The sequence below is a fragment of the Paramormyrops kingsleyae genome, chromosome 5 (genome assembly GCF_048594095.1).
Source record: "Paramormyrops kingsleyae isolate MSU_618 chromosome 5, PKINGS_0.4, whole genome shotgun sequence".
Classification (NCBI taxonomy): Eukaryota; Metazoa; Chordata; class Actinopteri; order Osteoglossiformes; family Mormyridae; genus Paramormyrops; species Paramormyrops kingsleyae.
The window spans coordinates 23,088,416-23,114,283 of NC_132801.1; the positions used below are offsets into that span (position 1 = coordinate 23,088,416).

At 41.6% G+C, this 25,868-nt stretch overlaps 1 protein-coding gene across 1 annotated transcript in view; it reads left to right on the forward strand.

Annotated features, from left to right (window-relative positions):
- The first annotated feature begins 9,925 nt into the window (after nt 1-9,925).
- Nucleotides 9,926-25,868, forward strand: part of itga3b (integrin, alpha 3b) — a 34,664-nt gene continuing 18,721 nt past the window's right edge. The window contains exons 1-5 of the mRNA XM_023820802.2: nt 9,926-10,190; nt 21,496-21,623; nt 24,369-24,451; nt 24,992-25,238; nt 25,336-25,434. Of these exons, the coding sequence (XP_023676570.2) occupies nt 9,994-10,190; nt 21,496-21,623; nt 24,369-24,451; nt 24,992-25,238; nt 25,336-25,434 (754 nt within the window). The 5' untranslated portion in view covers nt 9,926-9,993. The remainder of the gene's footprint in view (nt 10,191-21,495; nt 21,624-24,368; nt 24,452-24,991; nt 25,239-25,335; nt 25,435-25,868) is intronic.

Consider the following 25,868-nt stretch of genomic DNA (forward strand, 5'->3'; position numbering starts at 1 on the left):
TATGGAAGAAACACATGCACTCAATTTACATGTATGCCAGGCAAGATGTCCTTTTATTTTTATTTGTAATTCAAGTAAATAAATATGTGCAGAAGCTTTCTTGTTTAGCTACTCTTGATTGGACTGCCAGAACATATAAGTTCAACCCAAAGTATTAATGCTCCCAGGCAACTCTGCACTGCAAATCTTCAGCATACGGCCTTGTGCAATATCCCTGCCCTTTAACCTCATTAAATCAGTTTCCTTCTGGAAGTGCAGCCTTTGCCAGTATCTGTCGATAACAGAAATAGGAAGTGCAAACGTCATTCCGTCTGTTTGCAGTTCACATGAAAAACAGATTTACGTAACCGCAACAGTCCTGGCATAAGTAATAACAGATATAAAGGGCCTGACAGAAGAGTACCTTATTATTATTCATTTTGCTTAATGAAAAAGTGCAAAGCACATGAAGCATTAAAAAAAACAGTTTATCTTCAGCACTTAATCTCATATGCCAACTCCGACTGTCCAGTCTTCCTGCTGTCCAGTCTTCCTGCTGTCCAGTCTTCCTGCTGTCCAGTCTTCCTGCTGTCCAGTCTTCCTGCTGTCCAGTCTTCCTGCTGTCCAGTCTTCCTGCTGTCCAAAACCACTTACAGCTCACCAGGTAGACTTGTCAGGTCACGTATGTTATCACTCCAAAGAGTGTGAAGTCAGTGAGCTCCTTACATTTCTTTATTGTGCAGCGGCCATCCTTTTTTCTGAAAATGAATCCACGAGGAAACATTTCACTCTGGCCAAACGGTGTTGCCATATCTAATGAAAAATGTATGTGAAATGTAAATAAACCAACTTCCTCTCAGACATTGCAAGCATGATATATTCTGTTTTCTTATTTTTTTACTCCCCTAATCTCCACAGTTTTCATATTGGTATGTTGCCAAAATATTTAGATAAAAATAGCCTGATGTATTGCTTGGCAACATCAGCTCTTTTTGTATTTTGCACGTTGAGTAGCAGGGGCAGCACGGTGGCAGTGGGTTAGCACTGTTGCGTCACTCTCTTTCTTACGCAGGTGTACTTCATTGGGAAACCAAAATGTTCCCAAACTGCTGATTATGGCTGACTGTAACCAGCATTAGCTGTAAAGCCTAATTCACACTTCACTGTTCCATGTGCACTTTTGGCCCCGGGATGGCTGTGCATGCGGAAGCTTGTGTTCATATTACATTTGTCTGTGGATGCAGGTGCTTGTGGTTGGTGCATGCATACAGCAATGATATTCTACCAGAACAGTTGAGGGCAGATGTGTTGCAACAAACACAAATACAAATAAAGTAAATCAAGTATAGTAAAACAAGTAAACGCTTTATGAGCAGTTTAACTAGGCTTGGATGGTATTAAGGTAATATGGCATATCACGGTATACACTCACCTAAAGGATTATTAGGAACACCTGTTCAATTTCTCATTAATGCAATTATCTAATCAACCAATCACATGGCAGTTGCTTCAATGCATTTAGGGGTGTGGTCCTGGTCAAGACAATCTCCTGAACTCCAAATTGAATGTCAGAATGGGAAAGAAAGGTGATTTAAGCAATTTTGAGCGTGGCATGGTTGTTGGTGCCAGACGGGCCGGTCTGAGTATTTCACAATCTGCTCAGTTACTGGGATTTTCATGCACAACCATTTCTAGCGTTTACAAAGAATGGTGTGCAAAGGGAAAAACATCCAGTATGCGGCAGTCCTGTGGGCGAAAATGCCTTGTTGATGCTAGAGGTCAGAGGAGAATGGGCCGACTGATTCAAGCTGATAGAAGAGCAACTTTGACTGAAATAACCACTCGTTACAACCGAGGTATGCAGCAAAGCATTTGTGAAGCCACAACACGCACAACCTTGAGGCGGATGGGCTACAACAGCAGAAGACCCCACCGGGTACCACTCATCTCCACTACAAATAGGAAAAAGAGGCTACAATTTGCACGAGCTCACCAAAATTGGACAGTTGAAGACTGGAAAAATGTTGCCTGGTCTGATGAGTCTCGATTTCTGTTGAGACATTCAAATGGTAGAGTCAGAATTTGGCGTAAACAGAATGAGAACATGGATCCATCATGCCTTGTTACCACTGTGCAGGCTGGTGGTGGTGGTGTAATGGTGTGGGGGATGTTTTCTTGGCACACTTTAGGCCCCTTAGTGCCAATTGGGCATCGTTTAAATGCCACGGCCTACCTGAGCATTGTTTCTGACCATGTCCATCCCTTTATGACCACCATGTACCCATCCTCTGATGGCTACTTCCAACAGGATAATGCACCATGTCACAAAGCTCGAATCATTTCAAATTGGTTTCTTGAACATGACAATGAGTTCACTGTACTACAATGGCCCCCACAGTCACCAGATCTCAACCCAATAGAGCATCTTTGGGATGTGGTGGAACGGGAGCTTCGTGCCCTGGATGTGCATCCCACAAATCTCCATCAACTGCAAGATGCTATCCTATCAATATGGGCCAACATTTCTAAAGAATGCTTTCAGCACCTTGTTGAATCAATGCCACGTAGAATTAAGGCAGTTCTGAAGGCGAAAGGGGGTCAAACACCGTATTAGTATGGTGTTCCTAATAATCCTTTAGGTGAGTGTATTTTAATCCTTGCAGCAAAATTAGCCAGGACTTGACCCCTGCTTGGCACATTTTAACGGGAAGATTTCAAAATGCTGAAATAATGCTGAACATACCATATACCACGGTATAATGTCTGGACAATATGAAAAATGACATGTGCAGGTACATCCATCATCTCCTCATACAGCTGCTCACTATGGGTGTTTAATATGCATACTTCACTGTACTTGTGTTCTTGCATACTCATTGCAGTGCAGTTCCAATACTCAAGAATAGAAATATGGAGTATGGCAAAATTCCTCAGTTGTTGTTCTTGCCCAGCCCCAAACATCAAGGATGCATCATTGCATTCTCGCCAACGAGAACAATCCCATGTTTCATTGTATCCCAAATTCACTCGTGGGAGGAAAGTACAATCTTTGCCTTCTTGGCATTGAGAAACACCCCGTAACTACTACAAGAACACCAGCTATTCTTCCTCTGCTCTTTCTTGATTGACCTCTGATCTGTGAAATTCAGTGCTGCCACCTACTGGAAACACCTAGTCAATTTCCTTGCCCATGCGCAGTCGACGGTCACTGACATGCATGATTTCCGCCAGACAAAAAAAAATCAGGGCTACACGTGCACTGTCCAGTGCACACCCCTGCTGACGAAATTTACGGCACTCACCCTTACACAGAATAATGTTTGTTAATTTAGGTTCCACTAATGTACTAATAAATGTACTCATTTGCTTCATTGTGCATACCAATCCAAAAACTATGTACCAAACTGTACAGGGTGAATATGTGTACCATTGAAGTTATAATATTTAGCCAAAAATAACATGTTCAGATAAAATTTAGCTTCGTATAATCAATGACGAAATGCATGTATTTAATACCTTAATATGATTCATTATCTAGGCGAGTTTCCCATTGGAGAGAAGCACCTAGAGGTCGGGGCCCTATGTAGCCACAAAAGTTGCACCACCCTGACAACGGCTGTATCGAAAACCACCACCCTGACTAAATTTACATAACCTCACTAATTAGCCAACGCCTGTCCTCCGTGAAGCACTTACAAAGGCTCTCTCACACCACTTCACTGCATTTTAGTCATCGGATGGAATCTCACATTAACTTCTGAAGTTTTCTGAAACGATGCTTTTCAAATTTCTGCTTTTCTTGCTCTGACTCATGAATACATAACTACCAAAACTATGCAATATATGAGCATGTTGAAACTGCCCAGATGATGAACCTTCATTTGTGTAGGATTACCGATGGGCTTGCTGTCGTACCCCTCTTGTGGTCTTTCATAAATCAGGATAAGTGCATTTAATAATGGGAATAAGACACATGAATAGTCACTGTAAATCAGATTTTTTTGCCAAAATGTGAAGCCGCTTTTTGGTTTTCATTTTTTTTGTATGTAGTAAGTGGCTTGCATGGCAGTACAAGTTAGCTTTCATTTTCATCTTTTTAATTAAATGGAAGTAAGCCGCTGACTGTAGATGCCAAAATATTTCAGCTGTGTAAATGCATTGTTTGGTCATCTATCTGACAGTGGCAGTTTATAAAGGGCATGAATTATAGTGATCTACAGGCTGATAAATTACTCATAAAAGGAAGCCACAGGGTGGAGAATTGGCACAGTTTGCCCCAGAAAAAAAGGGCATTCAACACTGACTCATAATGACGAGGAGCAGTTCAAAAATGGCTGCTGTGTCCATTTATTGAGAGAATTTGCAAAGGACAGGGCATATAGCAACTGCCAGCTCTATGGCAACAGCACGCTTCCATCATCAAGGTACAGATGACACTTGATTAGGATGTGCTTTGGGAAAAACGGTCCTGAAGGCTTTGACTGATGCTAAATATGTATAACTACACTCTCCTATCAGCTTCTCAGTAGACCCAGTCTTTCTCAGAAAAACAATTTTACACATAGGTGCATTAAACAGGAAACAAAATCATACATTAAAAATTTTTCCAGTGCATTATGAAATCGTGAATGTTTACAACCTGATTTCATAATTATATATTCATTATATTTATAGTGTTCCAGCAATTCAAGCATCCATTATTCATTTTCTGCTACTTATTTTAGGTAAGCCTGAAATCGAATGAAAGATTTGACTCTCTAAAGGTGTTCATTGCCAACAGGGAGCCTGCAGGCTGGGTTCCTCTAAATGCCACGCTGGGTGTTTTAAAAGTAAACAGCGCGCCATAAACCCATTGATGTTTTATCACGGCATCAGATTGAACAATGACCTCGTGAGATGAGCAGCAAAGAACACAGAGTGATAGAAAGGTGGAGGAGGAGCCAGTCCTGAAGGAAGAAAAAGGGTCTATTATGGTGTGTGACTGTGAGCTGAGTGCTCTCTGCCTGAGCTTCACTCTCCACCGCTGCTCCAGCTCTACTTAAGCACTCACAAATAACGCCATTCCTGAGATCACATGTCCAGACTGGGAATTCTGGAGGAATCTCTCCATCTTTTTAAAGCCATAATACTTTAGTGGCTGCTTTATAGTGGCCACATGCAATAGGAATGACAGGATTAGAAGAGTTAAGAGCAAGAGGGGAAAATGGCAAAAGGTGTCCATCGCAAACCAAAGGGTCCATCATTAAATTTCAGTAGAGAGACAGAAGGACAACCCTCTTAAAAGGAAGCTGGAAGAAAGCACGTGGCAAATAATAATTATCGTGTGCTACACAGTTCAGGTCAGGATGTATTAATTCCTTTGTCCTGGGGGAACGGAGGGTGGTGTTGGTTTACAGCAAATCCAGGGAAAAGCCGTTGCCCTGATTGAATGAACTTTGCACCTGTGTTGTAAAAGGAAGGGTGTGTTGTTCTTTGCCCATATTTGCCTTGCAACTGTATGCACCTACAGTACGGTTGGTATTTTTTTTCCTTACTCACAGGAAGTATCTACGGACATGCGTGTACATTAGTACCATGTCTCTAACGACTATGTTTGTGGCTACTAGTGCAGATGTACAAGTAGGCTTTAGAGCCTGTGAATTCTAATGTTAAAGTAGGGTAGGCTGAAAAGTGAAGGAAAACAGTAAAAAAACACATGTAAAACTAGGTTTATCCTCAGATAACCTGGATATTAAAAATAAAATAGCATTTTTCCTGCACCACTTTAATATGGACGTGATAGGTCTTTAGTTTTCCTGCAAATTATGCACACGCATATGTCTCTACATGTACTGAATGTGCTAGCACATTATAGGCATACATAGCTAACTTTTTTTGGGGCTCAGGTTGCATAAGCAGAGTGTATCATGTCCCAGAGACCCGATATTGCCGACGGAGGGAGGATGGTAACAGGCAGGCCTCACAGTTCTTCCCCACCGTGGATCATGTGGCACATGCCGCAGAAGGTGGGTCACCCAGCTGGGCTGGTTCTGTCTGAGCATTCAAAGAAACACAACCGCAGCCACTACTCCATCCTAGAGGTGGAAATTTCAGGTCCAGAAAGTACAAATCCGAACCAATACTTTGTTTCAACCAACCAGCTCAGTATTAAGAGTCACCGTCACAGAGCACTCAAGTGGTTGGCTGAAACAAAACCTTGGTCTGGATTTTTACTTTCTGGCCCTGAAATGTCCACCTGTGTTCCATTCTAAAAACATCCTCATAGGAATATGTATAGTCTGTCAAGTTTGAATGTCTTTTAACAGTGAACCAGAAGATGTTATTTTTTAAACATGTGCATATGTGCATACTGTGTTTGTGTGATGTTGGTGAATATGAAAAGCAGGCTTTAATTCAGCTAATGAGGTGACCTTGCTGGTTCCCCCATAGCTCCTCACTTTTTTAAGCAGCAGCTCTTAATGAATCTTAAGCCTGCAATAGAAAGAATGAGATGGATTATGAGGCTAAATGGAAGCATCCATCAAGCAATTCAAGCACGATCACTTTGACTAACAAAGTCAAAACTTACCCCCTTTGCTAGGACCAATAATTAATATGACAAAAGACTGGAACAAACATAGGTACTGCTTTTTGTGACAACCCCTTGATCATTAGTGAAAGTAAATTAATGGTATTTGTTCCCATTCTTTTTCACGTTGAACGACCCATGGTGGAAATGGCTCTCCACCACAACAATGCTAAGCGGCATGTGACATTTTCAGCATATGAATATTCATGAACGGTCTGAACTGTATTGCTGCGTGAAAGGGGTCAGAAGAATCACTGCCAGAAAGGGCTCAGTATTATACATGCCTAGAATTAAATATTTAATTTAGTCATTTTAGTAAAGTCATGTAGTGACAAGCAGATGACTAACATAGAGCTCACAATGTACTTCCTGTTTCCATTGCCTAAGTTCACTGGGAGTGGGGGGCAAACAGGGGCATGAATGAGCTGATAATACAGACCGGCTGATTCAAGATAAACCCAATGCAGGAATCTCTCTGCTGTTTGGCAAAATGCCGCTTTACCAAACTGTGAATCTTAATCTCTTTGTTACGTTATAGTCACACAATTTCAAGCAATTAATATTAAGGGAAAATACACTGGAATGTTACGAAGGTAACATATACCATACATACTACAAGTAATTAAGTGATCATATTTTATTTTTATATGCTTTTATAAGGAATGTGTCAGAACATTTTATGAGGGGAATTTGTTTAAACCAGGAAGATTATATTTTAGGGCGCTCTTTGTAAACAGCCGAAAATAACACTGTTATCTGGAATATTTCTTTAAATGTGGATTATTTTAAGTCTCCAGTCTCAAAAGAAACATTCTGAGTGACTTTGATTTTTATTGACTTACTTACTTGCAGCAATTGTCTGATGGAATATTTACTTTACTCCTTGGCACAGAGATGTTAAGAAACTAGTAGCTAGGTTTGTTGTATAAAGAAAAATCATTCATGTGTTGTTTCCTCCATCTAGGGTTGACCCGTCCCAAGAGATGATTAGAGACGATAGATCATATTTAGTCATTTTGCAGTTTGCTTCTTTTTGCCCTCCTCTTCCGGAGAAGGCCGTGTAGAGATAGATATGGGTAGGCCTCGTCCTCTTCTTGTTTTCAAAATAAACAGTGAGGTCCTGTGATAAACTACCACATAGCTTCTATTAGAATAGCAGTCACAAAATTGAGAAGACGTATGTGCAGGAGATAAGGAGAAGGGACTTTGAAAAGGAAAAGGGATTCTTTATAAGTCATAGAGATGACATTGAGCCCACTCAGCATCCATAGAGGATCAGTGTTTTAATGGTCTTCTAACAGATGTTTCCCTGAACAACTACACAGAGGTTTCAATTTCCTAGGGACATCCAAGTGATGGCCATTACACAGTGACAGTCCAGGACGGACGAGAAACACCAGCAGAAATTCCCAAAATTTCCAATGGCCTTGCGATTGTAAGGTTGCTGATTCAAATTGCCAGCTTGCAAAGTTCTGTTCCCCAGCTGCTGAATTCTCCACTACATAGGACACATTTTGCATGTGTCAACAATGACAATTAATCACTTTCACTTCATACAATAAACCAGTTTTAAAAATGTATGATTCCTTTGATCATTCCTTTTTATAATGTTTTCTGAATGCATGTCTAACAACCTAAAAGGTAAAAAAAAAATACATTATATAAAAACATCAGTAACACTTTACTTGAAGCTATCATCTATAATGCATTATAGATACCATCAGAAGACATTGTAATGGTTGATATAGAAAATAATAAAACACTGCTGCATCTTCTATTGGCAGTCATAAGGCATTATAGTGTTGATTATAATACCTCATGAGCTCTTATGAAGGTATCTATAGTGTATTATAGATGAGAGCTTCATGGAGCATTCATAAAGCATAATAAACATGGCTATAATGTGTTATGCCTTTTTATAAACATTTAAAACTATCTTTATAATGCTTTATATACAGTATGCATTACGGTGTTTCATTAATGTGCTTATGGATTCGTATAGAAAGGGCATTGATAGAAGGTGTTACCAAAACATCAATATCCTTACTGAAAAAATTTCTGTGAATTTTTTTTTTTATTATTCTGCATATACAAGGTGGCACAGTGACTCAGTGGGTAGCTACGAGTCTGTACTCCTTCAGGGGTGAGGATTCTGTTCCTTGCTCTGACTCTCTGTGAGTTTGCATGTGTATTTTTTCCTTAATCCAAAATATGTGGGTTGGTGTCCCTGAAGTAGCCCATCGTGTGTGATAGTATGTGACCTGAAGTAGCCCATCGTGTGTGACAGTATGTGACCTGAAGTAGCCCATTGTGTGACAGTATGTGACCTGATGTAGCCCATCGTGTGTGACAGTATGTGACCTGAAGTAGCCCATTGTGTGTGACAGTATGTGACCTGATGTAGTCCATCGTGTGTGACAGTATGTGACCTGAAGTAGCCCATCGTGTGTGACAGTATGTGGTCTGAGATGGTACATCCCAGGCGTTATAGGCCCTGTTCATCCTGGGATAATGTCCAGCCTCCCCCATATCCTGTACTGGATAGGTGGTTAGGGATGATGAGTGAGTGAATGGATTGTACACCTCTGGAGAAAATTAAGAAAGCATGTAAAATTTTTTGTTTCACTCATTTCTCAAATTATGGGTATGCACCTGTATAAAATACACATTTTTTGCAAACTCCAGCCTGGCTCTTCCCTGCTATTCATGAAGGGCTTCTTCTTTGCTTTACTGGACTTCAGTCCTGCTTCTATGAGCCTGAAATGAACTGTCCTAGCAGTGCACTTCACACCTGCACTAAATGTTTCACATTCTTTGTGAAAGTGGTTTGATGTCATCCTCCGATTCATGAGAAACTGTCAGATAAGTTAACTGTCATCTCTGGCATTAGAAAATCCCTTCCACCCTTTACCTGGCTGGTTTCTGGTCATTCCCAGTATCTCCTGCTTCACCTTGTTCTTGGGTGCTGCTGTCTTCCAAACTTGGAAGCAGTCTGCCTCACAGTGTAGCCTTCTGCCAGCAGAACCAGAATTAAACCAGGATTTTTAAATGCATATTTTAAAAAAATATATATAGAGTGGATTTTTTTTTCCACCAGATGAACATATGAAGGTGTATGCTTTTCTTTTTTGGACTGGTGAAATCTAAATATTTTTTTATGATAAAAACATCTTCATTATAATGGAGTAATAATACAAAATAATATTTAAATGCATCATCTTTACAGCCACATTTTGCACGTTTTCACCTTGCCAGATTCCGTGCCATTAATCTTACTACATGAAGCATTCGGTACTTTTTAGGTCCTTTGGTCCACTTGGTATATTCTGTATAGAAGTGGGTGTGGAAGACCTGCCGATAGGGAGGGCGGTAACAGCGGGTTCTCAAGTTTGAAGGGACACAGGGAGCCTTTCCGCAACAGGCAGACACCCACCGCAGAGGCGAACATGGCCTCGAAAGGAAAATGCCCGCTCCGCACGGATTTCTACCTCTTGCTGCTGGGCATATTATCTTGTATTCTCACCTGTTTCGGATTTAATCTAGACGTTCGGTTCCCAGTTATAAAAGAAGGAAAGACGAAAGGTAGTTTCTTTGGGTTCTCCGTAGCTCTCCATAACCAGACAGAAGGCTCTCAAAGATATCTGTAAGTACCCTAACAGGTTACATTTCTTCCCGCAGCAAGTGAATATCGTTTCCACTTTTGTAGAAGTAGCAGTCTTGGAGATCGTCCTTCCTTAAATAAATAACATATACAGTATATGTGAATAGAGAGCGTGCAAACTTGCAGTGGTGTTGCTGGTAGTTGCTGATATTAAGAGGCACTGTTATTGCGCTGCGTGTTACGGCTTCGTCGCCTTACCTTAGTCACACCGGCCAAACCGTGGCCACCTGATTATGGTCAAAATTAGAGGGCATCCATTGTGTACAGTGTAATCTAATAAGAAAGGCTCGTTTTAGAACAGTACTACCTGCCACTTGTCTTCGCCTACAGCATAAAATAAACCTTTCATTTGCCAACGACGGCTAAAGTAAATAAAACAAGAAACCCTTGTAATATTTCCGAATTTCATTCCGATTTCATTCATTCAGCAAAATAAATTTTCTTTTCATGTCAAAGTTAAAGTACGGGAATATCCCTAATAATTTGTTCCTTGGACAACCATATCTTTGGTAACCCTATTTAGAAATCACTGTAAACTGGAATAGTGGGTGTAAAAAATTGTTTATTAGTTCCCAGGACTGCAGCAAATAGCCTAGCTGATCTACAGCTGACACTGAAGAAGAATATTTTTCAATTAATGCCTTTGTCAGGAGTGTTACAGATTACGGCATCCCCTGCATCTCTCTTTTGCCTCAAAGTGCATTAAAGCACTTTTAGATTTAAGCACGGACTTACATTTACGGAAGTCATAACGGAAGTTTCTGTTACTGTCTTGTACCCAGTAAACCGCGTCCGTCTGTTCAGCCGTATAATTAGTTAATTATAGACTACCTAGTATTAAACTGAGCCTGTGTGCTTATCAGTGTACAGTATATGTAGCCTATTCTTTCATGTAACGTTTATTCACGGTGCTAAATTAATTATCTTTAAAAGAATAATTTTTCCCGATTAATTATGACTTTATGCATGAGGTATGGCAACACAGAATAAGTAGCCTACAAATAAGGCTGCATGCAGTAAGCTAAGAATGTTTATTAGTTGTTTATTAGCGATCATTTATAATGGACCAATCAGTCCAGCTGAGAACATCATTTACAACCAGGGCCGGCAGTGGATTATGTTTTACTCGGTGTAATGAAACTGCAGGAGACTGTATTCAGAATATGTCTAGAACAACATGCACGTCATAAATGTTACAGCGAACTAGACGAAGCTATATTTTATGCATTTCAGAATTATTTTGTGTGACATTTAATGCTATATGGATCGGAAAGCAAAGTAGGAATACGTTAAAATTAAATAGATCAGAGGGCTTGGCTAACGGTATTTATTTTCACGTAAGTTCTGATGTTCCGACAGAAAGCAGGACATTTCGCCCTCTTCCTCAGTAACGTGGGATCGTATTAGCGGCAAAAAGCATTAGCATTGTTTGGACCTTTGGTATTGTGGCCCCAGATAAAACAGGTGGTCCAGCAGGGCTCTGTAGTGAATGGCAGTAATTGTTTTGGATGGAGGTGCTTAGAAATCCTGCTGCCATCTTGGAAAAACTGCAAAATATAAAGTACAGTTGTACGTAGGTTGAATTGGTGACTTTCTGCACTGCGGTGTTTTATTTTGTTGTTTTGTTAATGTCTTTAGTGGCATATACTGTCCTGTGCTTTTCAAAAGGGGGAGGGGGGGTGGATTACCAGCTGTGGCTGTTTTTTTTCCCCTATCATTTTTAGGGGATCTATCTAAGTAAAGTGCAATAAAGTTGAGGCAGCTGAAATGCCTTCAGGTGGGACTTTGTGAGCAATAACAATGTAAGATGCTGTTTGGACTGAGATTGCAGGAGTAGCCAAGGAGATTCCATGTGTTGGAGCGATACTCTCCTCCTCACTGCGCTTACACTGTTTAATTCCCAAGCATTTGTCCAAATTGAAGATAGTCATGCCTTTGGTTGAGTGCCACAGTAGAACATGCTGATTAATTACACATGTGTGGCATGTCCCCCTAAGTGCAGGTGGTACAGTGGTTAAGAACATAGGCTCATTAACTGAAGAGTATCTTTGCTGTAGTGCCCTTGAGCAAAGTAATTGACTTTATAAATAATAATCGATACTTTTTTATTGATCTCTGTGGGGAAATTCCCTTTATGGCTCCTTCAACTTGCTCTTTTTTGTCGAGTAAGCTGCCCGCAAAGGGCAGCCACCTGTAGAGGTGCCCAGGGAGCTGGCGGTTAAGGGTCTTACTCAAGGAGCCACAGACGTGCTGAGGCTGGGTTTGAACCAGCAACCTCGTGATTACAGGCACACAGGCTTAGCCCACTGAGCTACATACTGCCTCACAAGTATTGCTCTATGAATAGATTTTTTTAAAGATTGTTTTTAAAAAGGTGTTTGTCAGGCAACCGAACATAAACGCAGCTAAACTCACCTTCCAAGCCAGCTTTGATGCCAGCTGCGCATAGTCAGTTCTTATTGTGTGGCAGTATTGCTGAGTAACAGTAGAAGGAATCGGTAATAAAAGCTAATTCTGCTCTGGCCTCCAGTAGCACTGGGCATCAAGCTGCATGGTGCCAGCTCCTAATTGGCCCAGAATCCTGCCTGGCTAGCTTTCTGTGCAGGAAGCACCGGGCAGTGGCTGACTGTGTCTTGGGCTTGTGGGGGCTGTCTGGTGGGGGGAGGGGGAGGGACAGATGGCTGTCGTCCAGCAACTGCAGTCCAAAAGCTGGGGGCGTGGTCCCCGTAATAAGGCTGGATGGTGTGTAAGGAGCTCCTCTGAAGGACCTCATCTCTGAGCCTCGTTGTGTTGTGATGGCCGGGGACAGAGCGGCACACGTTCATCCTTAGTGTTTTAAATTGCTAAATGATTATTTGATATGAAAAACATGTTTTTACCATATTATTGGCTTTTATTGGTTCACATCTAATTTAAAACATCTGTTGCTCCTTGCATTGTTTTTTGAGCATCAAAGGAGATTACGTGTGTCACTGTCAAGCAAAATACTGTTTTTCTTGGTCTCCCTGTATTGTGGTTTATGTTTTATGGGCACCCCAGCTATGTCTACATGATTTCCCCACAATAATGTGTTTTTTTTTCCCCCAGTCAGCTTATTTTCTCTGGATGCCATGCTATGGAGCATTCAAAGAATGCTGAAATGGGGTAGAGAGAGCGCTCTAATCTGCTCAAAACACGAAGGAAATATTTAATTGAAGACATCCTAGAAATATTAGAAACATCTGAGTTCATCTGAGTCCTTTTTCCACAGAAGGAAAAGGACAGTCGGGGCTGGGTTCACTAATTTCATAAGCAATCAAAGATAAGTATGGGGTTTAGAAGCTAGAGCTCAGTGTCTGTTCGTCCACCTGCCTGCCTACACACCTGCAAGTTAAACACAGCAAAGGGAGTGCTGCATACCACAGTGCAGATAAGAGCTACCTACTGAAGTCTGGAATGTTGCAGAACCCTTAGGCAGCTTAAGTGCATTTATTTCACTAGTCCCCTATGTGTTTGCCTCCTTTCCTGTGCCCTCCCCCACAGTCTGGTTCAGGCCATGCCTGAGCTTAGCCCTTCTGCTTATTCCACAGTGATGGCTTATGTCCGCCTTCTGATTGGCCAGTCCGGTCTCACTGACCTTAAGGAATCCCTGGAATGCTTGGCCCTTTGCTGTGTGCATTGCCTGCCGAGTGGCAGGTTGGGACAGGCCTGCTGATGGAGGTAGTGCAGGTAGTGCAGAAGCCAGTGGGCTTGTTTATTAGGTTTTTGGCTCTGTGAAGGACAATCGGTAGCGCTACCCCTACCCAAAACACATTCAGTTACCTGTCTGTTGCCCACTGGTCCTGGTTGTCCATGATTTACAGCTATCAGACTGCAATTATTTCTTTCCAAACTAAGCTTTTCATTAGCATATGGTAATTACCTTCTTAACGGTACAACAGTTTGCACCTCACAATCTACTGCTCTGATTTTTTTGCACTATAGCATTTAAAATACATTTTGTGTTCAAGTTAAATAAACCCTTGAAGCCTGTCATGAACGGGCATCCCATCCTGGGTATCTCCTGCCCTGTGCCCCGTGATGGACTGGCATCCCATCCTGGGTATCCCCTGCCTGGTGCCCTATGATGGACTGGCATCCCATCCTGGGTATCCCCTGCCCTGTGCCCCGTGATGGACTGGCATCCCCTCCAGGGTGTCACACCATTTGTTCACCCTGCTTTGTTGCCTGTGCTGTCTGGGATGTGATCTAGAATAGATCCTCCCTTTGTGACCCTCTGATTCATACAGTATATACATGTACTGTTGGACAGGCTGCATCCATTCTATTTATATTATAGTTAGCAATTTTATGAAAAAGATTATGAACAGAGTGCTGTAGCATATTGTCCATCTTCCCTATATCTCTTTTCGCTAAGCTACTTCTCTGATTTTCACTCTGCTTATTTTATTACTCTTTCCAGTTATTCTCCATTTTCTAAAATTGTCAAATCATCTCTTTTATGTTCCTTCTTGCACTGCTGTTTTGTAGGATGAAATCTGACCAGAGCTTGGTCCTGTCAAGGTGGCTCAGCACAGGAATTACACTGTGGAGACTGCAACAATGACACCATACAGACAGCCAGTAATCGGCCTGTAATCCCTTAGTGTTTTTAGGGGAACAGAAAATGCTTTAAGTGTTGAACTTGGCAATTTCATGTCCCCGTGTGAATGTCCTGCCTAGAGTTGGGGGATATATCAACTTTTTGTGATATATCAGTATATTTTCTAAAGCGGTATACTGTAGGATGAGACAATACTCTTTATATTAATATACTTTTACCATGTGTTAAAATTGAGTCTGTCAATGTTAACGTTAATTTAAAAATCATAACACCTTATTATTTCTTATTGAATGGAGGAATAGCATGAGATATAGGATGATACAATACAGTTTATCGATTTACACTGCCTGGCCAAAAAAAAGTCACCTCTTGAATTTAAATCAGCAGGTTCTTAAAAGTCAAGGATAGGATCTTTATTAAAGCTTAGCAACGTTATGCAGCAATAAGGTGAAGTCAGCTGAATACCTGAATCTTCTGAATGGTCAGGTTGTCTCATCAATGGGTTTTTTCTTACCTAAAGGCATGGACATATTCCTGGATGATAATGCCAAGATTCATACGGCTCCAACTGCTAAAGAGTAGTTTAGGGAGCGCAAGGGATCATTTTCACACGTGAATTTGGCAGCACAGAGGCTTGACCTTAACCCCACTGAAATTCTTTCAGATGTGCTGAAGAAAACTTTACGGAGTAGTTCAACTCACCTATCATGAATAGAAGATCTTGACGAGAACTTAATGCAAATCTGGATGAAAAAAATGTTGAGATGCTGCATAAGCACATGGAAACAATGCATTAACAAATGTGCAACACAATCAGTTAAAGGAGGTTCAACAAAATATTAAACTCTGCGACTTTTTTTTTGGCCAGGCAGTGTACCTTTATTGTGCATTAAAATAGCATGAGCAGAGCTTTCTAAAGATTTTCGATAGTATTCCCTCCTGTGTGCAAACAACCCAAGAGCTTCGGTCATGACGCACAGAATCCCAGGATTTACAGCTCAAATAAAAACATTCCCTTAGCTTTTCATGGGGAATCTCATGGAGGGGAAAGTCGATTGAACATTGTTACTTGGTTCATTTCCTAAAAAAAAAATGACAGATAAAAAAAATCGTAGATCGAAGTCTTATTTTATTGAAGTTAATGTTGAAATGAAGATCTGCATTTTCAGTGGTTGTCAGACTTCTGAATTTGAAGGTGTTTGCCAAATCGGTTTTAGATTTTGATTGACTTGTTTTGAGAGCAATGTCGTAAACCGATAAAAAGGGGACTCTTGGTAGACATAGTGTAGTGGAGTTGCACTTTGATGTCGTAGCTGCTGTATTTGACAGATGCAACACTGATATAGGCAAAATGTATTTTTATCTTTGTTTTCAGACTTAAATAAATTTCTGTACCTAATAGTTGTAGTTATTTGCGAACATGGAAGGAAACCTTGTTTTTGCAATTTGCATTTCATTTTGTTTGTGACATCTCACATGTGTCTTTGACTGACAAGCTCAACATTTCATCCAAATACCGAGATGTACATCATGTATCGCTATTCTGCCTAAGAATGCAGAGATATGGTCCATAACACCCTGCCCTAGTCCCACCCCAGTATCTCAGGTTCTTCCCATTGGCCTAGACTGGCTGATTCCAGTGGGTCAGAGAGACCCTCTCTGAGGTCCCACAGCCGACTGCCCTGTGCTGCCTGATCAGGACAGGCAGTCAGTAGATGGCCGGATAGATAGATGGATGAATGAAAGTTTTCTAATAGCTTTTGATTGTCGTCCACAGATCAGCTTGGGGTTGTAATTGTGGTTGTGCAGCTTGCATTTAACCTTTTTTCTCTGGCATCCTCTCAAAAATGAACGTTGCTGAGAAATCAGAGATGGGAAAATGACATTTGTTCCACATTAAGGCTAAACGTCTGAGAAAACCACCCTGGTCTCCTGTGAATTTTCTAAGTGTTTGTTGTTATGCTTTGAAACTCTGATGCCATGGGGGCAGTCTGGTGATCATACTGGGTTTATATTGCCATCCATTTATATTCTGTAGTGCTTTTCCAGTACAGGGGCACAATGAGCTGGGGGGGGGGGTATTCCAGGAAGCACAAGTCAGATGGCAGTTGTCTGTCAAAAAGGAATATAATAACTGATGAACTAAGAGGCCTCCTGCATAGCCTGCTACATTATGGTATCATGAATGCATTTCAAGCAATGCCATGAATGCCTTATGTTCTTATGTTCTTATGAGATACTTGATCATTGATGTGTTACTACTTTAATGTTATAATTGTATCTGTAGATCAGTAAATTTCGGTCAGTGACATATACTAATTCTTTTTCTCCTTTTGGTTTATTTATGACTCTATGAACTGGAGACGTCTTTGTAAATGCCTGTTGGATTTCCCATCTAGTGCCTTCAGTGTGTGTCAATGCCCTTTGAAGGAATTACTTTTAATTAATTAATTTCTTCTACCAAATTGTTTTTCTGACTCAAATAAGCATGTCCAGGTCTGTCTGCATCTATTATTGTAATATCTGCAATTTTAACCTAATATGAGAACACATGTAAAGGCCCACACTCTACTAACTAAAGAGGCCTTTGCAATGACCTGTCTCATAGTTAGTTCAGTGTCTGTCATATTACAGTAACTTGTTTTTATTTTTTATTTTTTATTGAATAAAGCAGAAGCTCTAAACTTTCCATGGTCTGTGGTATATATCCAAAGTTAATGTTAAATTTGACATCATTTGCCTGTTGATACATGCATACAGTATGAATATTGCCGCCAACTGCACATGCCTGTGATCAAGTTCCTAGTCTTTCTGCACCTGGCATTTTTCAGCTCCACTTATTCTGATCCGTTAGGAAGGCTAAGGGGCCCCCGTACGTCTGCAGTTGTGGCACAGTCATCATGTCATCTCTGATCATGAGGGTGCACGCAGCAAAACGACTGCAGTCATTGCACTCCGGTGCGTGACAGTTCTGTGTATCTTGCTGACCGTTTAGCACATGCTATCGCTGGCCCATCTCTCACTGACGAGCCGCTATAGGCCCTGATGTACGCTTGTGGCTTTTCTATTTTCCACCGACTCCTTCCTGAGAGGTAAGCTTTGACCATAAACAGGGTCCTGTCGTTCATCTCCATGGCGACTGCCGCGCAAGGCAGGTGGCCAGTCACACGGGTGCCGCGTTTCCAGCCATTGTCCTTAACGTTCTCTGAGACCTTCAAAGTCATTTCTCTGCATATTAAACAAATGGTGTGAGACTGAGTCGTTACGTATGCAGAGTGTCTCAGATGTCTGAGCTTAATGATAAAGTGTTTAGCTGCCGCCCGTTTTATGCTATATATTTTTATCATACATGGTATTTGCTTTATTGCACTTTCTAACAAGTGCTTAATTAAGGTAGCTAACGTACAACTAAGTGTTACAAGTTATTTAAAGGTCAGACTCGTGAGCACTTTGTTGCTGCAATCTCACCCTGGACTAACACCAGACCAGAAAGATATGATTGCATTTAAAATCCAGTAAAAACCGCAGTGCACTACCTGCTGTGGTACCGATGAATAAGGCACCCAGCTGGAGTTACATCTAGGAACTAGAAAAGCTATTTGGTGTCTTAATCCAGAGCAGTGTTTAATGCAGTGTACTAGCCTGACACAGTTCATTTCATGCCCTTTGTGTCAGCGTGGGTCTCCATGCTAGTACCTAGCAACATAATTTGGTCCATTATTTTCTTCTTTTTGTGGGCAGCTGCTACAGTTGCAAGTATGCATGATGCACTGACCTCAGGGTTGCTGATTTTTTTTTAACAGTGACTACTTCATATAATGTGAAAATTCATAAATTATACATGGGGCCATTATTAAAAGTGCGAGGAATGTGACTTTCCTTCCACAGACCGCTAACGTGAGTGAGGCTGGAGGTGTATCTGCAGTAGGTTCAGCACGCATACCTTTTGTATACCGCAGTAATTAATGTATTGGGGCAGGATTCTACAGTGTATGAAGTCCTTGGCTTTAGGGTAAATATTACACTTCAGCTTCAGCACAACACAACAATGTTGCAATCATTGATCAGAGACACATTGCATTGCGCTATTTAACTGACAGTTCTGTGTCTATAATGGATAATAATCTGAAGTAGTCCATCTTAAAACCTTCAGATCTCACATTCATGACTTTGACCTCCGTACTGCTTACCTAATGACAAACATGCAGGCCGTCAACCCATTGACGTTTGTGCTGTGCTTTGTTTGCATTGTGCAAGTTAGATCAGGGGGATATTCCACATAGCCGGATTTCTTCATTAGCCAGATAACGTAAGCCAAATGTGGGGATTGTTCAATAGGATTTTCACTTACATGGTTTCCTGTTGGACATTTTGCATATTTGGCTCAAATCATCCAGCTAACTGAGAAATCCAGGTTTGTGGAACCTACCCCTCCCCAGTATCTGAGAGGTTGTAGCAATTCTTCTATCATCAAAGGGCTAAGAGCTACATTCAAGGACACAGCGAACATGCTGGATGGGATGCCAGTCCATCACAGGCCACCTTCACTCACACGATTCATTTAGAGACACAACAATTCACCTAATCACATGTTTTGGAATGCAGGAAAAAATGGATTCCTCAGAGGATTTCCTGGAGGAAACCATTGCATGAACACAACCTCAGAGGGACGAGGCAACAGCGCATACAACTGAGACACTACGATTCAAAATATCATGCAGTAAAATTGTTTAAGAAAAGACAGCTGGTACTGTTTTTTTGAAGATGAACTCTCTTTTGTTAGTCTTCTCTAACTTTCAGAGGCTGTGGGAACACAGTAATCACATGTCACAGTATTCTTAGATACACACATACTCCAATTAAGTAGGTGGTCCTCCTTTTTCTTCAGATGTTTGCCTTTGGCTCTCTTGAGTTGACTCATCTGCCTTCCTCCCCCCCATTCCCACCCCCTCGTTCCCTCCCTCTCAAGCTCTCAACATCTGTGGAATCTCACATACTGCCTTTGACTAAGTGATCCCAACCCCAGCGTCTCTTCCCCCCCGCCCCCCTTTTTTTTTATAGGTAATTGCATTAATCAATAAGAGGACGAGCTACAGCTCACGAGGATGTCTGGTCCTGTTCCTTAGAGAACTGGATTAATTGGTAATGTTGTCCATGAGGTAGCTTCCATGTTGTAATATATCTGATTAGCAGTTCTGAGCGGAAGGTCAGCTCTTTTCTCCTCACTCCTAGGCAGTTATGGCTTTGGTTGGGAAATTTTGAGTAATGGTACTTTATTTCTTTTTGAGTTGACTCCTTTCTCCTCCACATGTAGGCCTCCCATGTGGGCCTGTGGTAAATGCGGTTGGATTTGCTACGGTGTGTCTCCTGTAGATATTGCTGCCTCCTCTGGGCTGCCAGTGCCAACAGGATCCGTGGCACTAAAACCGTCTCTCTCTGCTGTCTAAACACCCCAAGTGCCTGATACAGGCTGTCTCCAAGAATGCAATTTTTCCCCCCAATCCCTTTTCTGCTGAGTATATTTTCCGTAAAAACCTCAGAATTCATTTGCATATATCTTTGCTTTTTTTGTGAGTTGATTGTCCCTGACTGCATTTTGACAGCATCTTGGTAGATATTGAAATTATACACCTTTTGTGAATGTATAAGGTAATAATGGGCATTGCGTATCTCACTCCTGGGGCGGATAACACCTGGTAATAAAGCATATACCTTCAGGCTGCAAAAAAGTGTGTCTTGCTCAGGTGACGTAACCCTGCTTTCAGTATGCATTCTCCTTGCTTCTGGTATTTCACTGCCTCAGGACAGGGAATTGAAACATCGTGTCCACTTAGAACAATAACAGCGCAGAACTCACAGAATCGTCTTTGCTTGTACTATATTTTGTACATTGCCCACCGTGCAGTTGGAGAGATGGCAACATGGACGTTGAATAGGGGCGCGGTTTTGTGCCCTAGAAGAACGAACACACACAGCAGTAAACACACAACGAAGACTTTGCAGCTTTGTGAGACCTGAAAATGGAGTGCTGGAATCTGCAGGCTTTCTGTCTGCTGTCATCAGGTTCAGACATGCAGATGCTCCTTCACCCTTCATCTGACATCCCCGCTACACATTCCTTCCATGCCAAATCTGATTTGTAGTCACATGACTCCCTGAGGAAAGAGCAGGCATGCGGGTATGAGGTGGTGTGTGGGTGAGATGAGGCAGATCTGAAGGCAGTAAATTGTTTCTTTTATCCGTTTTCTACATCTCACCTTACGGAGTGGAGTGTCAGATTTGTTGTCTTTCTTCTTCTCAGTCTTCTTTCTTGCTCTTGGTTTATAACAGCCGGCCATTATTGTCAGCAAAACCCTCTTGTTGTGTTATCAGTTACACACATGTGCAAAACAACAAAGAAAAGTAAATAAACACAAAGACACTCTGTTCTCTGACACCGGTATATGGTGGCCTGCTATGTCATAACTGATCGGCCTTCTGAGCGCAAAATTTGCCAGTGTTCCTTTGTTCCCTTTTCCTGTGTTAGCGATTGATGCAACTTTTTACAAATGTTGCCCTACCACTCAAGTTATGATCTTTGTGTTCATCTTGTCACTGTTTGCCAGGATATTTGAAATATTGCGCCTCCCAAGCTTTGGTCTGTGGTGGGTTTTTACCTTCATTGTGTTAATTGTGACCGAAACAGGCTATGTTCTAATTCTCCAGGCTTCTGACCGGTGCACCGAAGGAGAAAGCCCTACCACAGCTAAAGGTCAATGAGACAGGCGCTGTTTATTCCTGTCCCATCACCACGGAAACCTCTGACTGCACGAGGATGGATCTGGTCAGCTCAGGTAGGCAACCTCTCTCATTTCTTTCCCACATGTCCTCTGTTAGGTAAGAATGTATTAGGAAGCCAAAATGGACCTACTAAAGTATAATCCAAAAGTAATGTATAATCTGCAATTTTCTAAACTTTATTTTTTGATATTATGTAGTTTGGTAGTTCTATAAACTCGAGTTGTAATTGCATACTTTTTCATAAACTTTTACAGCATAAAATAGTAAGTGTCTGTACTGAGGTTTTGTATATTTGCTAATTTGGTTTCAGGAAGCTAAGTAATATATTTAACAATGTAGTAAAGGTGATATAATACATTTACCATTTACCATATACTACAATAGATTTATGACCCTGCTAAACTGGATCAATCTGTATCTGCTAACTTTTGTAATTGTCTTGGCTGTATGAGGTCCATAGCTGTCAAGTCTCCCGTTTTGGCCGGGAAACTACCGTATTTTACCCCACTTTCCCGTAAATCTCCCGTATTATAGTATCATTAAAAAAAATTCCTCTGCCTCTCCAAACTGAACTGTCAGTAGCCTCGCGAGAACTGCCACCTGCAGTAGTCTACAGGTCATTTACAACATTAACCAGGTCATAAATGCGGAGGTTAAAATGGCAATGCTGTGTGCGGACAAACAACGTCACTTTCACCTTCTGTGACGACTTCAACAAGGATACAAAGTCTGCAACAAATAAGTCATTAGTGAATGTCAGAGAGCCACATGAGTGAACATGAGAAATTAAAAGAAAATGTGTAATGAAAATAAAATGTAAATGACAAGTGGTTATTTTAGATTTCTTGTACACCTGTCTTAAAATGTAAGGGATACTGGAGCTTGGTTGGGGTGGTGGGGTGGCTCGCAGTGGGTACCGGAAAATTTCCCTTATTTTCAAATCCAAAACTTGACAGGTATGATGAGGTCAGTGATATGCTGTGCAGTAAGGCTGTGAAAGATGAAGTGGTCATGGGTTGTGAATGCCAGTACGCACTCTACACAGAGACATTATCCTCATAACTAGTCACTGGATCAGGAGCACTACGACACATTTACAGTGCTGTCCTGGAGGGTCTCCACTTCCCAGGCTGTACTCTGCTGCTTCCCGGGTCTTGCACTAATACGTTTTCCTGTTCTAGCTTCTTAAGGACGTCATCAGAAACCCATTTGCTCTGACACCGAGAGCTTACAAGTCAAAGATGCAGAATTGTCACCCTTCTCCATTTTATGAGCTAATATGTGCTCTTTGTATTTGTTTAAAGTCTCTTATATGTCTTATTGATTCTTCCATATTTCTGCTGTTAGCATTATTTCCACAGAAATCAAAGTCACAAGTGTCACTATTTTTCCAAAGCTTTATGATTGAACAAGATGTTATTACTGTTGACCGTCAAAGTGCAACATTGCTGGATGTGCATGGAAACCAATTCCAAACATATGAATAACTTACTTCTAACACAGCATGAGAACAATGTGACTAAGGTTCAACAGGTACAGCATTGCTAGGATGGTAAGGGCAGTTTAAGTTTTTCTGAGTCCATAGTGTTTTGTGTGCAGATGCTCTTATTAAAAACAACCCTCTGGTCACTGCTCATGCAGCCAGGGACTCCAGTGTATACAGCAGTGTAAACATTTTTTCTTCAGAAACATGGTGTCTGGTTTGTTCAAGGAAATCAACCCATCTGGTGAAATGATCAGAAACATCAGAACTCTCTCATAACTGTGATTCACGGAAACGGAAATGAGCTCAAGCCTGGCGCCTCTGCACAGGCTCACGGGTGTCGCTGTTCGCTGAGGGTGTCGCCACAACGGGGTCATTCTGTGGTTCGTCTCTCAGCCCCGTGTCTCTCTCCTTACTCTGATCTGATCAGTAACACCAACATGCCGTCTGGACCTTCTGGTGTCTGACACCATCTTTCAGTAAGTGCTGCTCCTCAGGTGCAGATCAGCAGCCTGCTGATTTCCCTATAAACTCCATCCATTTGGTAACGTAGCTTCACTTTGTGTTGGTGGTGCTGATGCTATCATGATGGATCGACCCCCACTGGCCATGTGAATTTCTCTGTCCTGTACAGTTAGAAGCCATTGCTTTCGATTGTTTTTATGACAGCTATTCATATGTTTGGAATTGGTTTCCATGCACATACAGCAATGTTGCAATTTGACGGCCAACAGTAATAACATCTTGTTCAATCATAAAGATTCACTCACTCTCCCCACCCCGAGCAATATTGGGGGCAGTGGCTCTTGGCTTTGTGTCATTGATATAATTTGGCCCCTGGGGAGCAAATATTGGGGAACCCTGCTTCAGGTTAAGCTGGCATCTGGGAGGCATCATGATGGAGACAGAGGCGACAAACATCACCAGTCATCTGTCAGAGAGACACTTTAAAGGCTCACCATTACATAAACATTAAAAACAATAACATCTGTGCTTTGGAACTGCATGAACAAAGAATCAAAAAATCAATAATGAAAGATTTGAATGTGCAGAAAAATAAGACCGTGGTTCAAATATTCATTGAGCAAAGCAAAGTATCCAGGCTCTTCGAGAGAATTTGTCTTCCTCTGTGTTCATCTGGGTTTGCCCTGGGTACCAGTTTGCTGCTGCGATCTAGAACCATGCAGTTCGGTGAACTAGTAACTAATAAATAATGCTTAGTGTGTGCCCGGTTCTTGTTTAGGCACTTGTGGAACATTGATACACGGCACGTGTGTAAACATTTTGCTTCCTCATTCTGTTTGACTCTTTATAGCTAGCTCCATGGAGATGGTGGAAGGCATGTGGCTCGGCGTGGCCATAGCCAGCCAGAGCGCGGAGGCAGGGGGCCACGTGTTGGTCAGTATCCCTGCTCTCTGCGCGTGCATCCTTAGCCACAGAGCCGCTCCCTCATGCTCCGTCTGCTGACACTTTGTTTGGATAACCTGCCTACAGAGGGTTAACCGTCTTTGTAATACCTTCTTAATACATTGTCATGCGATACTTTACACTGGATTATGAATTCTGACCTATAGTCCATTATAGATGAGAGCTTTTATGCATTTATAATGCGTAATAAACATGATATAATATGATATGCCTTTTATAAATATTTATAGCCATGTTCTTAATGCTTTATGAATGCATTATAATGCATTATGAATATGTTCATACATTCTTTTAGACTTGGCATTCATAAAAATTATAACCAAAATGTCTAATATATGAATGAATGTGCACCTTCAGTTATTATACTGTGTAAAATGACTAAAAGTTACATTGTACTTGCGTTTCCCTGTAATTTCCATCAGATTATTGTAGCACTGATGAAAAGCATCATATGTTTTTATGTGACAGGAAATAACTGGGTAAGCACATGTCTGGTGATGATTTTCGCAGGCCTGTGGTCACCGCTATGTCAGCCTGCTAAAGGGAGCCTCAGACCAGTTCCGTATGATTGGCAAGTGCTACGTGCGGGGAAACGACTTGACCTTTGACCCCAACGACGAGTGGCAGTCCTACAGTTACGAGGGCTGTAACCCCAACTTTTACATGGAGGAGGAGGGCTTGTGCAATATGGGCATCTCAGCCGGCATATCGACGACGGACGTCTTCACAGGGTCTCCAGGCAGCTATTTCTGGCAAGGTGGCGCAGATTGACATGGCGAGTGGTGCTTCATCTCGTGCTGCTTCATGGAGCCCTGGATCCAAATGTTTGTTGTCTTTTTTCTTTCCACCGTCAGGCAACGTCCATGTCACATGGAGGGATCCTACTCCTGGAAACTCCTGGGATTACATTAGCAAAAATATGGACAAAATGGGCAAGCACTACAGCTACATAGGTAGGGTGATACCATCTACTGTATGTTAATGCAGTGTATCACATACGTCATGATTCACGCTTTTTCATAAGGGCTGTGCTGTTGGCTGCAGATCAAGACTCCTTCCTTGGAAGTTTTGCAATTAGTAAATTCTGATAGCAGGAATGAAAGATATTTTTATTAAATTTCTCTTAAGTGTTTGTTCCATGGGGGTGGCTTGGTGGTGCAGTGGTTAGCACTGTTGACTCACACCCCTGGGACTGGGGTTCTCTGCCAGCGTTCTATATGTGTGACCTAAGACCTAACAAAGTATACCACCCACAGAATTATTGTTATTAAAATGGTAGTTGGAGTTCTGCTGTTTTCCAGCTTCTTGGACTAGTACCATAAGAATTGTAGTGTTTTGCTGTGTATTTTGTTGTCTTGAACAGTCACTGTGCATTTATTTGAGTGTT